Source organism: Fistularia commersonii, chromosome 25, assembly GCF_037954325.1.
Source record: "Fistularia commersonii isolate RoL2024-O1a breed Wild chromosome 25, RoL_Fcom_v1.0, whole genome shotgun sequence".
Taxonomy (NCBI): Eukaryota; Metazoa; Chordata; class Actinopteri; order Syngnathiformes; family Fistulariidae; genus Fistularia; species Fistularia commersonii.
This window is the reverse complement of record NC_141308.1, coordinates 14,757,501-14,770,898: the sequence shown is the minus strand read 5'-3', so window position 1 is coordinate 14,770,898 and position 13,398 is coordinate 14,757,501. Positions and strand designations below refer to the sequence as shown.

Below are 13,398 nucleotides of genomic sequence, written 5' to 3'. Positions count from 1 at the left end.
TGTGTGTGTGTGTGTGTGTGTGTGTGTGTGTCGTCCGTGGAAAATCAATTCAGCTGACCCTGCTGTGGTTTCATACTGCTCTTCATCAGGCTCCTATGATGTTCAACCATCCTGTCATCATTCAGGACTTTCTGAAGGTCCCCCACAGAGCAGATATGGAGATGTTTCAGTGAGGAGACCCTCTGAGACGGCAGAGGTGTCGTTACCTCTCTGTAGATCTTCTCTGTCGCTCTGGAGGTTGAGGTAACCGTGACCGCGGGAGAAGAGGCGTCTCCAGTCCCTTCTCAGACCGCGATTGTCCAGATGACAGAGAAGACGTGATGTTTACGGCTTGTCGTCCGATCAGACGAGCCCAGACGGCTGCCGTCCGCGGACCGTCTGGGATCGAGATCTTGTCTGCACTCCTTTCTTGAGTCGCGTCAGCAGCATTCGATCAGAACCAGAACCAGAGCGCTGCTGATTCTATTGAATGCCTCATGTTACCTTCAGGGCCGAGGTTCTGGTGAGGTCTGGTGGTCCAGACTCTTGGCAGAAGCTCATTCCCAGCTGATGTTGGTTCCAGCGGGCAGCTCGAAAGTAGGCTGGGGGTCGGGGGGGCACGGGGGATCGATACACTCCATCAGCTGATGCTAAATATAGCCTGGCCTGCTGAAACACACACTGATGCCGAGCTGTGTGTGTGTGTGTGTGTGTGTGTGTGTGTGTGTGTGTGTGTGTGTTTGCATGTGCGAGAGATTGTTTATACCTTCTGAGAAGAACAGTGAGCTCCTGAGGGTAAAGGTCTCCTGAGATGTCCACCAGTTACGTGGATGATGTTCAGGTGCAGTGATGTCATGGAGTATTCAAAGTGAAGGTTAAAGGCCGGGGTGCATCGTGTGTGTTTGTGTGTGTGTGTGTGTGTGTGTGTCCTCTAACACTGTGCCCCCCCCCCAGGCCAACCCCCCTCCGACGGTGGTGAACACGGACGGCCTGGACACGCCCCCTTATGTGAGTTGGCCCCGCCCACTCGGCGCCCCGGTCGGTCGGAGGCCCTTATTGGCTGTATCCGGGGAGCGGCTCCGCCCCCTGACCTCTGACCTTTGGGTGAGTTGCAGGTCAACGGGACGGAGGCGGACTACGAGTACGAGGAGATCACGCTGGAGCGGGTGAGACCTCGGCCTGCGTGTGTGTGGTGAAGACCTCGGAGGTCGGGGTGGAGATGGACCGGGCTGACGCCTCCTGAACCGACCCGTCTGACAGAAGCTTCTATGAGGCCAGAACCGGAAAGACACAGGGAGCGGTTGTTGAGAAGATGTTCTTCTCCCTGCCCGCAGGGGAACTCGGGCCTGGGGTTCAGCATCGCCGGCGGCACGGACAACCCACACATCGGCGAAGACCCCAGCATCTTCATCACCAAGGTGATTCCCGGAGGAGCTGCCGCTCAGGATGGAAGACTCAGGTGAGGACTCCCTTTCAGACGGCCGCCCGCAGACAGCGGCGTTTCCAAGATGATCCGACGGGGGTCCGGGGGAGCCGCAGGTGTCGGTTCCCCGTGGCCCCTCCGGTCGGCGAGCTGTCGGCAGCTCATCCATAATGCAGCGCCGCCGGCGTCACCCGATCCCGCACCCGTGCGAGAACCACCCGGACCGGAGCTTCTGTGGAAGAAACCGGATCCAAGGCCGACGCTCAGACCGACCGCCTCGCCGCCGTCCCTTTCAGGGTCAACGACGTGATCCTGCGCGTCAACGAGATGGACGTCCGGGACGTGACCCACAGCCGGGCCGTGGAGGCGCTGAAGGAGGCGGGCTCGCTGGTCCGACTCTACGTGCGCCGGAGGAAACCGGTCTGCGAGAAGGTGATGGAGATCAAGCTGGTGAAAGGACCGAAAGGTACGCGCCACGCGGCTCCCGCCGGCTCGGCTCTGACCCCGAGGCCCGGAGGTCTCACCTTCCGTCCCGGCCCGTCCAGGTCTGGGCTTCAGCATCGCCGGCGGCGTGGGGAACCAGCACATCCCCGGAGACAACGGCATCTACGTCACCAAGATCATCGAGGGCGGGGCCGCGCACAAAGACGGGAGGCTGCAGATCGGAGACAAGCTGCTCGCCGTAGGTCCTCGCCGTCTTCGCCGGACGCTTTAAGGGTCGCAGAGAAACGGAGGAAATGTGGGCGTGAAGGTCAGCTCTCGCGCGGCGATGACCCGCCGACCCGCTGTCACGTCTCCGCAGGTGAACGGCGGCAACCTGGAGGAGGTCAGTCACGAGCACGCCGTCACCGCCTTGAAGAACACGCCGGACGTGGTCTACCTGAAGGTGGCCAAACCCAACAGTGTCTTCATGAACGACAGCTTCGCTCCGCCGGACGTCACCAACTGTGAGTGTCCTCCTCCGCTCGCCCGGGCCGTCGGGCTCAGCGGCTCAGGGAGCAGGTCCTACCTTCTACTGAAGGTCACGTCCAACCAACATGGGTCTGAGCAGCCTCCGTCCCCGACGGGCAGCATCATTGGGAGGACACACACACACACACACCTGAACTCACACTTGCATTCTTTCACACACTCTCACATACACCCACACACATACACACTGTTTTACACACTGTTGTTTCCCAGCTTTCTCTCAGCACCTGGACAACCATATCAGCCTCCCCGCCCCGCTGGGTCAGCCCCTCCCCCCGCCGGCGTCGTCAGGACGATACTCTCCGACGCCCAAGAGCCTGCCAGGAGACGAGGAGGTGGCCAGGTACGGACGCCGACGCCTCCCGGTCTGAGGACATGTTTCAAGAGATGTTCGAACACGCCGAGCACGCCTTGAGGTCACGTGACTGACGGGCCGGTGGTCCCTCAGGGAGCCCAGGAAGGTGGTGCTGCACAGAGGAGCCACGGGGCTCGGCTTCAACATCGTGGGCGGAGAGGACGGAGAGGGCATCTTCATCTCCTTCATCCTGGCCGGAGGACCTGCGGACCTCTGCGGAGAGCTGAGGAAGGGGGACAGGCTGGTGTCCGTACGTACATTATCTTCACCCACCCGGGCGGCGGCGAATGTTCTTCTCAAATATGCATTTAGAGTTCAGGATCTCCTCCAGATCAGAACAGTCTCACCATGTCCGGACCACTGTCCAGGCCAGAGCTCCTCAGGTTTCCTCAGTGCTGCGCTGGAGTGAAGGGTCACCTGTGTGTGTGTGTGTGTGTGTGTGTGTGTGTTTTTGTGCATGCCTCCAGGTAAACGGTGTGGATCTCCGTAACTCGACCCATGAGCAGGCGGCGGCAGCTTTAAAGAACGCAGGTCAGACGGTGACCATCATCGCCCACTACAGGCCGGAGGGTGAGAAGCTGCTCTGATCCACTGACCACACACACACACACACACACACACACACACCCCTGCTGATCCGGAACGGGTCCCTTCTCCAGAGTACAGCCGCTTCGAGGCGAAGATCCACGACCTACGGGAGCAGATGATGAACAGCAGCATCAGCTCAGGCTCGGGGTCTCTGAGGACCAGCCAGAAGAGATCCCTCTACGTCAGGTGAGCTCCGCCGGACACCGAGGTCGCTCGTCCGCGGACCCCGGATACGTCCGACCCTGACCGCGGTGTCCCGGCCGCAGGGCGCTCTTCGACTACGATCGCACCAGGGACTCGGGTTTGCCTAGCCAGGGCCTGAACTTCCGCTTCGGGGACATCCTGCACGTGGTCAACGCTTCGGACGACGAGTGGTGGCAGGCGCGGCAGCTGGCGGCCGGCGGGGAGCTGGAGGAGGTTGGCGTGATCCCCAGCAAGAGGAGGTGAGTGGGCCGTCCCTGCGAACGCGTGGTGGCGTGGTGGCGTGGTGGCGTCATGGCTGCTGTCCTGCAGGGTGGAGAAGAAGGAGCGGGCCCGCCTAAAGACGGTCAAGTTCAACGCCAAGTCTCGAGAGCGCGGGGTGAGTTTGCCAACGCCGACGCGCCCTGGCGCGTTCACACGCCGAGGCTCCGCCCACTCCGAGGCCGGAGCTTCGGATGCTTTCAAGTGCATGCCAGCGGTGCTTTCAACCACATGGTGTGTGTGTGTGTGTGTGTGCGTGCGTGCGTGTGTGCATGCGTGCGCGTCTGTATATGCGTGCGCCGCAGCCACCTGACCCTCTCCTGGCCTATCACTGACCCCGCCCCCGGACCTTCTTGTCCTGACCTCCTGGCGTGCACCTACTAATGAGCAGGCCGTTAACAGCCTCTGAAGTATGTGTTTAACTGTGTGTGTGTGTGTGTGTGTGTGTGTGTGTGTGTGTGTGTGTGTGTGTGTGTGTGTGTGTGTGTGTGTGTGTGGGGCAGGGGGGGTCAAACATGCATGCCCCCCCAACAACAACGCTTGACATGGACTGTCTGCCTCGTCTCCATCACTCACCCCCCAGCCGCTGGACCGCAGCATGTGATATAATGACATCACTAGCCCCGCCCCCTCCGTGGACAGTGTGTGTGTGTGTGTGCGCGTATGTGTGTGTGTGTGTGTGAGTGCGCTTGTGTGCGCATGTGAGACACCATCAGACCAATGACCTTTGACCTCCAGACAGGAAAGCTACTTTGCAAAGATCAGGATCAGACTCACTGTCAAACAGTGAGACAACTATTTTAGATTATTATCACAATTATTATTATCATCATCATTATATTCTTCCTATCATCACCATGGCTATATTTTTTTATAAACAATAGTGTTAATAGTGTTGTAGGTAGTAGTGATAGTGTCATAGTATTAGTATTTGGCCGTAATATTTCTATGTATACTGACAGTAGTGTGAGTCTTGATGAGGACTTTCAGATGTAGACAGATGTTTGCTCTCTGAGCTCCTCAGTGGAGATCTTCAGGGCGGACACCCACCTGGTCTCAGTGCAGGTGGGGTTCCCTTGCGGAGGACTGAGTAGTGATGCTAGCAGGATTAGCGGGGACTGGTCCACCTCCCTCTGTCCACCATCACACCTCTTCCTCTTCCTCCTCAGCAGTCCCTCAATGACAAGCGTAAAAAGAACCTCTTTTCCCGAAAGTTTCCCTTCTACAAGAGCAAAGAGGCCAGTGAGCAGGAGACCAGCGACGCCGACCGTAAGTACCGGGGAGGCGGTGTGACAGCCCATTGGCCGGTGACAGGACGAGAGGTCAGCTGGCGGCGGCGCCGCAATGCGGCGGTCGTCAGAGCTTCAGGGCCCGGTCCGACCCAAACCGAGCCGTGTCCCCAATTGGACCCACGGCCCCCCTCATTGGAGACCACATGGCCGCCCTGCCGCCCTGCCGGCCGCCGGCGTTCCCTCTGCTCTCTCTGTCTGTCGCGGTCTTCAAGTAACACTGTTTCTTTAATTGTTCCCTCCTTGTTGTCATGGCGACGCCGACCTCAGGACAACAGCGAGGACGTGCTGTCCAAAGGCCACAGTGAGTACCCTGACCCCCCCAAGCTTTCTTTGGGGGCCGGACGTTAGCCCGTCGCCTTGGTTCGGTGACATCCCACGGTGATTCGAAACGTCTCCGTCTCCCATCGTCGCCATGGTTACGTGTCACGATTGTCAGGCCGACGTCAGCGGGCTGCGATCTGGGTGACCTTGACCCCTTGGTGGGACGGCCGCGGTCCCGGCTGGACTCCGGCGTTGCTTGGATGAACGTAGGTCGTGGCGGTCGAGGTGGACCTCTCCGTGGCGCCGCTCGGCTCGCCAGGGCTCCGAGGGCCTCCGCACGACCAGGTCTTTCCTTCAGCCTTCTTCCCCTGAGGTCAGGTGTGGCTGAGCTGTTGAGTCTGGAACCGGCCGCCAGTCCAGCATGAGGAGAAGCAGACCTCTCGTTCTTGTGGAGAAGCTGCATGTGGAGGTGGACTGGAAGGAACACAGTAGTCGCGAGGCGGTGGTTTGCGTGAGAGCCCCGCCTCCAGATTCGGCTCCGCCTCTGGTGGGCGGAGCTTCTAAAGTCACTGGTGAAATATCAAGTAGCGAAGTATTTGTCACGGGATTCCCCTTGCGTGTCACCGAGACCCCGCCCACGCCACCCAATCCTCCGCTGGTCCTGTGCGCGTCTGGTCATGTGATCATTGGCCCCGCCCCCTGGGGTCACTGCCAGGGGAGGGCAGCAGATGGTACTATCTGCGCTTCCGTCTATGACCTCAACCCGCAACATCAAGAACATATACTATGTTTTATATTCATGCACATCGAGATGGGCCACTGGGATCCAGAGAAGGTCCCCGGACCTGTCGTGGTCAGGAAGCCCCTCAGGTTCCGGGACCTCAGGGCCCCGCGGGGCTCGGCAGGCCGGCCCCGGCGGTGGGACAGGGTCCCGGCGGAGAGGGCGATGAACGGGATGGAACCCTCCGTCCGCCGGGAACCAGCCGTGACCCGGGCTTGGCTTGACCCTGTCATCGCTCCGAAAGAGCGCCCGCCTTCTGTTTCATTGAAAGCTGCTGTGATTGGACGGCGCCGGCGCCGGGGAGGAGCCGTGTCTGACCTGTGTTTGTTGTGATTGCAGAACACGTGACGTCAAACGCCAGCGATAGCGAAAGTAGCTACCGTAAGTGTGACGCCGGCTCCGCCTCCAGAAACCCACTGACAGGAAGCACGTCGCTAACACTAACATGGCTGAACCAAGGCGGCCAGGTCCGGGGCGGGGCGGGGCGGGTCTGCGCTTCAGTTCCCAGAGCAGAACCAAGATGGAGTCTGGTCTGTAGTTCAGTTCCCAGAGCAGGTTGAAGCAGTGAACTATATCACCAGAACTGACCTTTCAAACATCCAGAACCCTCTGACCTCCTGCAGTCCATCTGTAGGTGCCGAAAATGTCGGTCTGTCCGGCTCGGTTATTGATCATCAACTTCAGTGTCCTTACACACATCTTTCTGTTGCCACGACAACAGAAATGACTTTTAAGAGGAGATGGTTGAAGATGTTGGTTCTCTCAGATCTGAAGAACACGGTCGGCCTGCTAACTGTCATTAATCAGCAGCTGATTGGCCAGTAACAGCATGACACCACACACGCATGCACACACACACACACACACACACACACACACACACACACACACACACACACAGCTTGTGACTCCAGGTAATCTGCTGCTGCATATAAGTGTGTGTGTGTGTGTTCATGTGGAGGCCTCACTGCAAACATTAGGTGGCTAAACTTTGATTAATGATTGATTGACAGGCTCCATTCAGTGATTTAGCCCCGCCCCCAGATCGCGCAATCTGTATCGAGAATACTTTGTGTGCCTGTTAATGCTGCTGGCTAACGTGTGTGTGTGTGTGTGTGTGTGTGTGTGTGTGTGTGTGTGTGTGTGCAGGTGGCCAGGAGGAGTATGTTCTGTCATATGAAGCCGTCACGCAGCAGGAAGGTAAAGAACCCGTCACGTTCACACGTTGACACTTTCGCACTTTCACGCTCGAGAGGTGATGCCACCTCTGTTGCAGATGATGATGATGACATGTGTGCACGGAGATGATATCAAGCTGTGGTGATGAGCACGCCAAACGTGCATTCACTGGGTCATGTGACCAATCAGCTGCTCATGGCCTCAGAAGGTGTCCCTCATGAGGGCGTCAAAATCGGTAAAGTGGTGAGAAGACCCCGGTCCTCAGGGCGGAGAACCTAGGCTAGTTCTGACGGACGCCCTCGGCCGGACGGAAGTCCAGCCGGGAGGCGGGAGGGGGACGCGGTCCAGCAGGACCTGAAGCCTTCTCCTCAGGAGAACCCGCTGACAGCGGCTCTGCCCCTGCAGTGAACTACACGCGACCCGTCATCGTCCTGGGACCCATGAAGGACCGCATCAACGACGACCTGATCTCCGAGTTTCCGGACAAGTTCGGCTCCTGCGTCCCCCGTGAGTCCGCCTCTGAGTGACGGGTGATGTGGAGACAGGAAGCGGCTCCTGACCCCCCCGTCCCCTCCCCCAGATACCACGCGGCCCAAGCGGGACTACGAGGTGGACGGGCGGGACTACCACTTCGTGGTGTCACGGGAGCAGATGGAGAAGGACATCCAGGATCACAAGTTCATCGAGGCGGGACAGTACAACAACCACCTGTACGGCACCAGCGTGCAGTCGGTCCGCCAGGTGGCCGAGAAGGTAGGCCGGGCCCCGGAGGTCGCGTGACCTTTCGGCGACCCGTCGCTCACCTCGCCTCCGTCCGGTCCGCAGGGGAAGCACTGCATCCTGGATGTGTCTGGGAACGCCATCAAGAGGCTGCAGCTGGCGCAGCTCCACCCCATCGCCATCTTCATCAAGCCCAAGTCTGTGGACAACATCATGTGAGTGTCCCGACCCGCGGTCTCACCCCCGACCCTTGACTTCTGACCCCTGACCCTGTGGCCGTGTTCCGATGCGACCTCTGACCCGTGACTTGGCGCCGCAGGGAGATGAACAAGCGTCTGACGGAGGAGCAGGGCAGGAAGACGTTCGATCGGGCCGCCAAACTGGAGCAGGAATTCACCGAACATTTCACAGGTGAGACGGCGCCCCCAGCTGACCCCCGACCCCCGAGGGCACGTCCCTGATCAGGATCACATCTTGACGCTGGAGTGCCAACGAGAACTTAAACCCATGGATCCCTTGGTCCATCAGTCAGTAAACCTGAGGATATGGCAAGGTGTGGGACTCCAAATCTGAGTGAGTGTGTGTGTGTGTGTGTGTGTTTGTCAGCCATCGTGCAGGGTGACACCCTGGAGGAGATCTACGAGCAGGTGAAGCAGATCATCGAGGATCAGTCGGGCCCCTTCATCTGGATCCAGTCCAAGGAGAAGTTATGAGGATCCACAGGGATTTGGGCTTTTATTTTGAAGGAGACGGCGGCCACCTCCACCTCCACCTCCACCTCCTCCTCCTCCTCTTCCTCCACCTCCTCCTCCTCCTCTTCCTCCACCTCCTCCTCGTCCACCTTCTCCTCTTCCTCCACCCCGTCCTCTTCCTCCACCTCCCGGTCCACACCTGTTCCTCCTCCTGCCCGCCGCCCCCGCCTGAGTATGACTTGTCGAGGCTCCCGAGCCGCAGAGAGAAGCACACCGCCGACCCCCGACCCCCCCGAGCCGGTACGACAGACGGCGAGTCGATGACGGCGGCAGGACGATCGTACGAACTCCGCTTCCCTTTTTGTTTTTCTTTCCTCTCTTCCTTCCACGTGGCCGCGGGGACACGAGACGCAAATCTTTGCACGTTTGAGCTTTAACAGCATGTCAGTTTGACTCCTCCCTCTCTGTGATGTCACTTTCCTTCAATCGCTCCTCGCCGCCAGCGGAACCGCCGCTCACGTGGCCGCAGGGTCAAAGGTCGTGGCTCTCTTTCGGAACGGTCGCCCGAAGTCCGGTGGAGACGGGATGAGCGTCCGTTTCAGGGAAGGTCCTTTCCGATAATCGATAATCAGACCGCTAACGAGCTAACAGGATTAACGGCGGCCGCTCGCTCCGATCGATCGATTATACGCCGAATAATACAAATAATCAGTAACCGCCGATGACGTGTGCAAAGAGCAAAGGGAAAAGAGCCGGTACTGGAGACGGGTGGACAGGAGGACCTTCTCGCCGCCCCTCCTGCTCAGCGGCGTCCTCCGCCTCCAGGAGAACTGTCCACCTGAGCCCAGTCGCCGCCGCCGCCGCAGGAAGGGCGGCGGATATTTAACCCTTAAACTGCCTATTTTCTTATCAGGAGAGCGTTTATGGAGGCAGAAGATCCTCCGACGAGGACCTGCTTTCTTTGTTAACCAGAAGATCGAAGATGTTTGAAGATGAATCTATTTTCTCGTTTGATCTCCACCGACTCCTTTTCATTTCCTTTTTTAAACATAATAAAATGTTAACAAGAACCCGAGGCCCGGCTGTCTCTGTGCTGCGGACGCCCGTTCGATCGGTCGGTCCGTCCGTCCGTCGGGAACGATTCTTTCGGCACAAACCGACGTTGGGATCGAGGGCCCGGAGGTCCCGGGTGAGTTTGGGGGGAACGGAGAACCTGCAAAGATCCCGGCGGAACCCAGGGGGAAGGAAGGGATTCAGTTTAGGGTACTTTGTCGTCGTCTTCCCGACGCCTGTTTACGGCGTTTCCAGCAGCGCCCAGCGGATGGAGACAGAGTCCATCCGATGAGGAGATCCGTCTTCAATGAGAACTTGGAGCAAAGGGGACTTGAAGAACGGAGACAGACCTCCGAGGCCTTGTCAGTTGGACCAGTCGATTGAAAAGATGTCTTTCCTTCAGGAGCGTCACAACAACGCCATATCTTCTAGGCAATCCGGGTCTCGGTCCGTTCCGGTCTCGCGGACACCGGACTCAGTGTTCTTCCCTCGGAGCTGCTCCTGGGGAGTTGGACGAGACACGGCGGGTTCTTTATTTTCATTTCGTTTCCTGCATTATGGTGAAAGGACTCCTGGATGAGCTGCCTCAGAGCTCTGGAGGTTCCCTTGTCCTCCGCCAACGTCCAACGGTGGTCCCAGGCGGGAGAAGGTGGACTGGCCGCGGGAGAGCCGACAGGGGGAGAAGATCCGGGTGAGCTCCGGCCCTCGGGCGGGCAGAGCGCCCGGAGAGCCGGGGAGCGGCGCCCGGGTTGCGGCTGTGGCTGCGGCTGCGGCAGCGGGCCGGTCCGACCCGGCGGAAGTCCCTCTTCCCCGGGCCCGCGGACCGGAAGTGCCCCGAGCCTTCCCACAATGCCCTTCTACCTCGCGGGAGCGCGCGCTGTCAGGCTCGTGCCCGCGGAGCGTCCATCCGTCCGTCCGGAGCGGCGCCGCCAGCAGCGGGAGTCCGACCGGCACCGACCGGCACCGACCGGCACCGAACGGAGACGCCCTGCCCCCCCCACCACCACCACCCCGGGGAACAGCGCCGCCCGGCGGGAGCCGGAGCCCCGCGAAGCTCCGCCGGAGGAGGAGCCGGAGAATGAGACGGAGTCCGCCGGACCGCCGGACCGCCGCCGCGGCTAACGGCTAGCTAGGAGACCGAGTCCCGGCGCCGACCCGGAAACGCGCACCTGTGGACGACTTCGCCGGAGGACCGCAACTTTTCCACCGACATGGACGCGGACTCGGTGGTCGGCGACGTGGATTCTCTCCACGGCCGACTGAGCCCGCTCGACCCGCTGCTGGAGCGGCTCCTGGCGGACACCGTGTCCCAGCAGCAGGGCTGGCTCCGGGTACACGGTAAGGACGGCACCGGGGGTCCTGCGGGGTCAGGGACGCGCTTCCCCGCGGGTCAGGGGTCTCTCTCACACACACACACACACACACACACTGGCTAACTTTAGCTCAACACTCAACTCCATGATGAATGGAAACAGAAGTGACCTGAAGAGGATCAGGAGGACTTTGGTCCGATCCAGAGGGTCTGAACCAGAGAACGCTCTCAAAGCTGACGGAGGATCCAAGAGGGACCCCCTGAACCAGAGAACACTAGAAGCTGATGGAGGATCCAAGAGGGACCCCCTGAACCAGAGAACCCCAGAAGCTGATGGAGGATCCAAGAGGGACCCCTGAACCAGAGAACACTAGAAGCTGATGGAGGATCCAAGAGGGACCCCTGAACCAGAGAACACTAGAAGCTGATGGAGGATCCAAGAGGGACCCCCTGAACCAGAGAACACTAGAAGCTGATGGAGGACCCAAGAGGGACCCCCTGAACCAGAGAACCCCAGAAGCTGATGGAGGATCCAAGAGGGACCCAATGTCAAGGAGCCCAGTCAGTCTGCTCACTTTCGCCTCAAGGGACGTCGGTGTCTGGAGGCCAGAGGCTCCAGGAGCTCAGAGGTCACCGCCACAACCTGACAGGAAGGGAGGAAACTGCAACCGGCTATGGTTACCAGGGTTACATGTTTGGTGTGCCTCATAACATCATACCATATACACCCACACACATAGACAGTTACATACAGAGATCTAGACTGACACACATAGACTGTAACACACACACACACACACACACACACACACACACACACACACCCATAGACTGTAACAAACACACAGATAAAGACAGACAGACACAGATACGGGGTGACACACACACACACACACACACACACACACACACACACACAGAGGGCCTCGTGTTGTGATGTCAGCGGCTGCTTTGGGCCAGTGATGTCATCAGTCTGGACCGTCCCTGGAATCCGCTGGGAGTGAGGTCATCAATGCGTCAGCGGCTGTCAGCTGACAGGAAGCGGGCCTTGCTGGTCAGCTGATCAGAAGAAGTTAGAAATGGATCTGGCAGCAGCTGGCGGGGCTCGCGTCCAGAGAATGTGCTGGAAACATTCACTGGATCAGAATAAGGTCATGCAGGAGGGAAAGAGGCCCCGACTCGCGGATGACCTTTAACCCCGGGGAGAGACGGACACAGGGGATACCCGCCCCCCCCCCCCCCCCCCCCAACACACAGCTTTTGACTTTTCTGTGTCATTTGATCTCCTCAGACATGTGTCGTGTGAGGTCCGAGGAGAGTGTTAGCCTAGCGTAGCACACTGAGCTGAGCTTCACATTAGTCCAAACTTCTGCCGGCTGGAGTCAAAGGTCACCTTAGATGTATTTGATTGGGAGATTCATATTTAGCAAAAACAACAAAAGCGTGTGAAAAGCATGATGTGATAGTGATGTTTTTGAAGGCGCGGAGCTTCTGGGTCTTCCTGCGACGGTAGAAACCCCCCCACCGGATTTCCCCCTCCAACACAACAGGCTGAAAATAGTGCCCTGACTATTTGGGTCTGAGCGGAAGGCCGGCAGCAGGATGTGTCGTCCCGCGGGTCCATCCCACACGGAGGTCATTCCTGGTGTTCCTTTGCTTTTTGTCAGACATTCATTTACAGCAAGGTTTTCCCGAAAGCTCTGTTTGACGGAGAGAGGCCTTGCAGATGGGATGTCCATGGGACGGGAGCTAAAGCCACGGAGAATACAAGCGAGGGGCGGGGCTTCGGAGGCCACGCCCCCAGGGGAGGCGGGGCTTCGGCGGCTCGGCCAGCATGGGAACTAAACTGATGATTTCTCTGGAAATCTCCGCTTTTCAGTCTTAATCCCATTTGAGCTTCTGTATGTAACACTTGGCCAGCGTAATCCCTTCGTCAGCAAGTAATCTGATTACTGCCGGCCGAAGAGGACATGGAGATTGTAATCCAGATTAAAGCCCAACCTCAGACTTTAGGTCCTTTTCCTCATCTGATGAGGGTTTACGGGTCCTTCATCCAAAGTGTCCCGCTCCTCTCTGGAGTTCTTTGCACATTTATCTCCACTCTGTCCAGGGCCTTTTGGGAGTTCCAGAGGGTTCAGGGAGGTCCTAAGGATGTCAGGGGTCTGTTTCACAAGTACTTGGAGCCCCGCTCCTTCACGATGCTGTTTCTAAAAGTCGTACTCCACCTGCCGGTGAAGCCCAGGAGGGACGATAGCCGGAAGCTGCCGCTATCCGTCATCTCGGAGACGAGACGTTTCCAGACACGACTGTCCTTTCGCTGTCGACGTGG

The 13,398-nt window shown here is 58.7% G+C and overlaps 2 protein-coding genes across 10 annotated transcripts in view; both read left to right on the top strand.

Moving 5' to 3' along the window:
• The window catches only part of dlg1b (discs large MAGUK scaffold protein 1b), a 28,833-nt gene extending 19,061 nt beyond the window's left edge, over positions 1-9,772 (top strand). For 2 of the 7 annotated variants that reach the window (XM_086172020.1, XM_086172016.1), the window contains 20 exons: positions 934-987; positions 1,095-1,145; positions 1,314-1,438; positions 1,699-1,868; positions 1,948-2,084; positions 2,205-2,349; positions 2,588-2,717; positions 2,823-2,979; positions 3,197-3,299; positions 3,389-3,503; positions 3,584-3,760; positions 3,831-3,897; positions 5,339-5,372; positions 6,453-6,494; positions 7,263-7,313; positions 7,698-7,799; positions 7,873-8,045; positions 8,118-8,227; positions 8,332-8,423; positions 8,619-9,772. In XM_086172020.1, coding sequence (XP_086028146.1) covers positions 934-987; positions 1,095-1,145; positions 1,314-1,438; positions 1,699-1,868; positions 1,948-2,084; positions 2,205-2,349; positions 2,588-2,717; positions 2,823-2,979; positions 3,197-3,299; positions 3,389-3,503; positions 3,584-3,760; positions 3,831-3,897; positions 5,339-5,372; positions 6,453-6,494; positions 7,263-7,313; positions 7,698-7,799; positions 7,873-8,045; positions 8,118-8,227; positions 8,332-8,423; positions 8,619-8,725 — 2,142 coding nt within the window. In that variant the 3' untranslated portion in view covers positions 8,726-9,772. Of the gene's footprint in view, positions 1-933; positions 988-1,094; positions 1,146-1,313; positions 1,439-1,698; positions 1,869-1,947; positions 2,085-2,204; positions 2,350-2,587; positions 2,718-2,822; positions 2,980-3,196; positions 3,300-3,388; positions 3,504-3,583; positions 3,761-3,830; positions 3,898-4,948; positions 5,049-5,338; positions 5,373-6,452; positions 6,495-7,262; positions 7,314-7,697; positions 7,800-7,872; positions 8,046-8,117; positions 8,228-8,331; positions 8,424-8,618 lie in introns of all 7 variants that reach the window. The other 5 variants (XM_086172019.1, XM_086172015.1, XM_086172021.1 and 2 more) reach the window with 3 other exon arrangements.
• An 847-nt stretch (positions 9,773-10,619) lies between these two features.
• The window catches only part of rasal2 (RAS protein activator like 2), a 22,346-nt gene continuing 19,567 nt past the window's right edge, over positions 10,620-13,398 (top strand). For all 3 annotated transcript variants that reach the window (XM_086173013.1, XM_086173014.1, XM_086173015.1), the window contains exon 1: positions 10,620-11,095. In XM_086173013.1, coding sequence (XP_086029139.1) covers positions 10,969-11,095 — 127 coding nt within the window. In that variant the 5' untranslated portion in view covers positions 10,620-10,968. The remainder of the gene's footprint in view (positions 11,096-13,398) is intronic.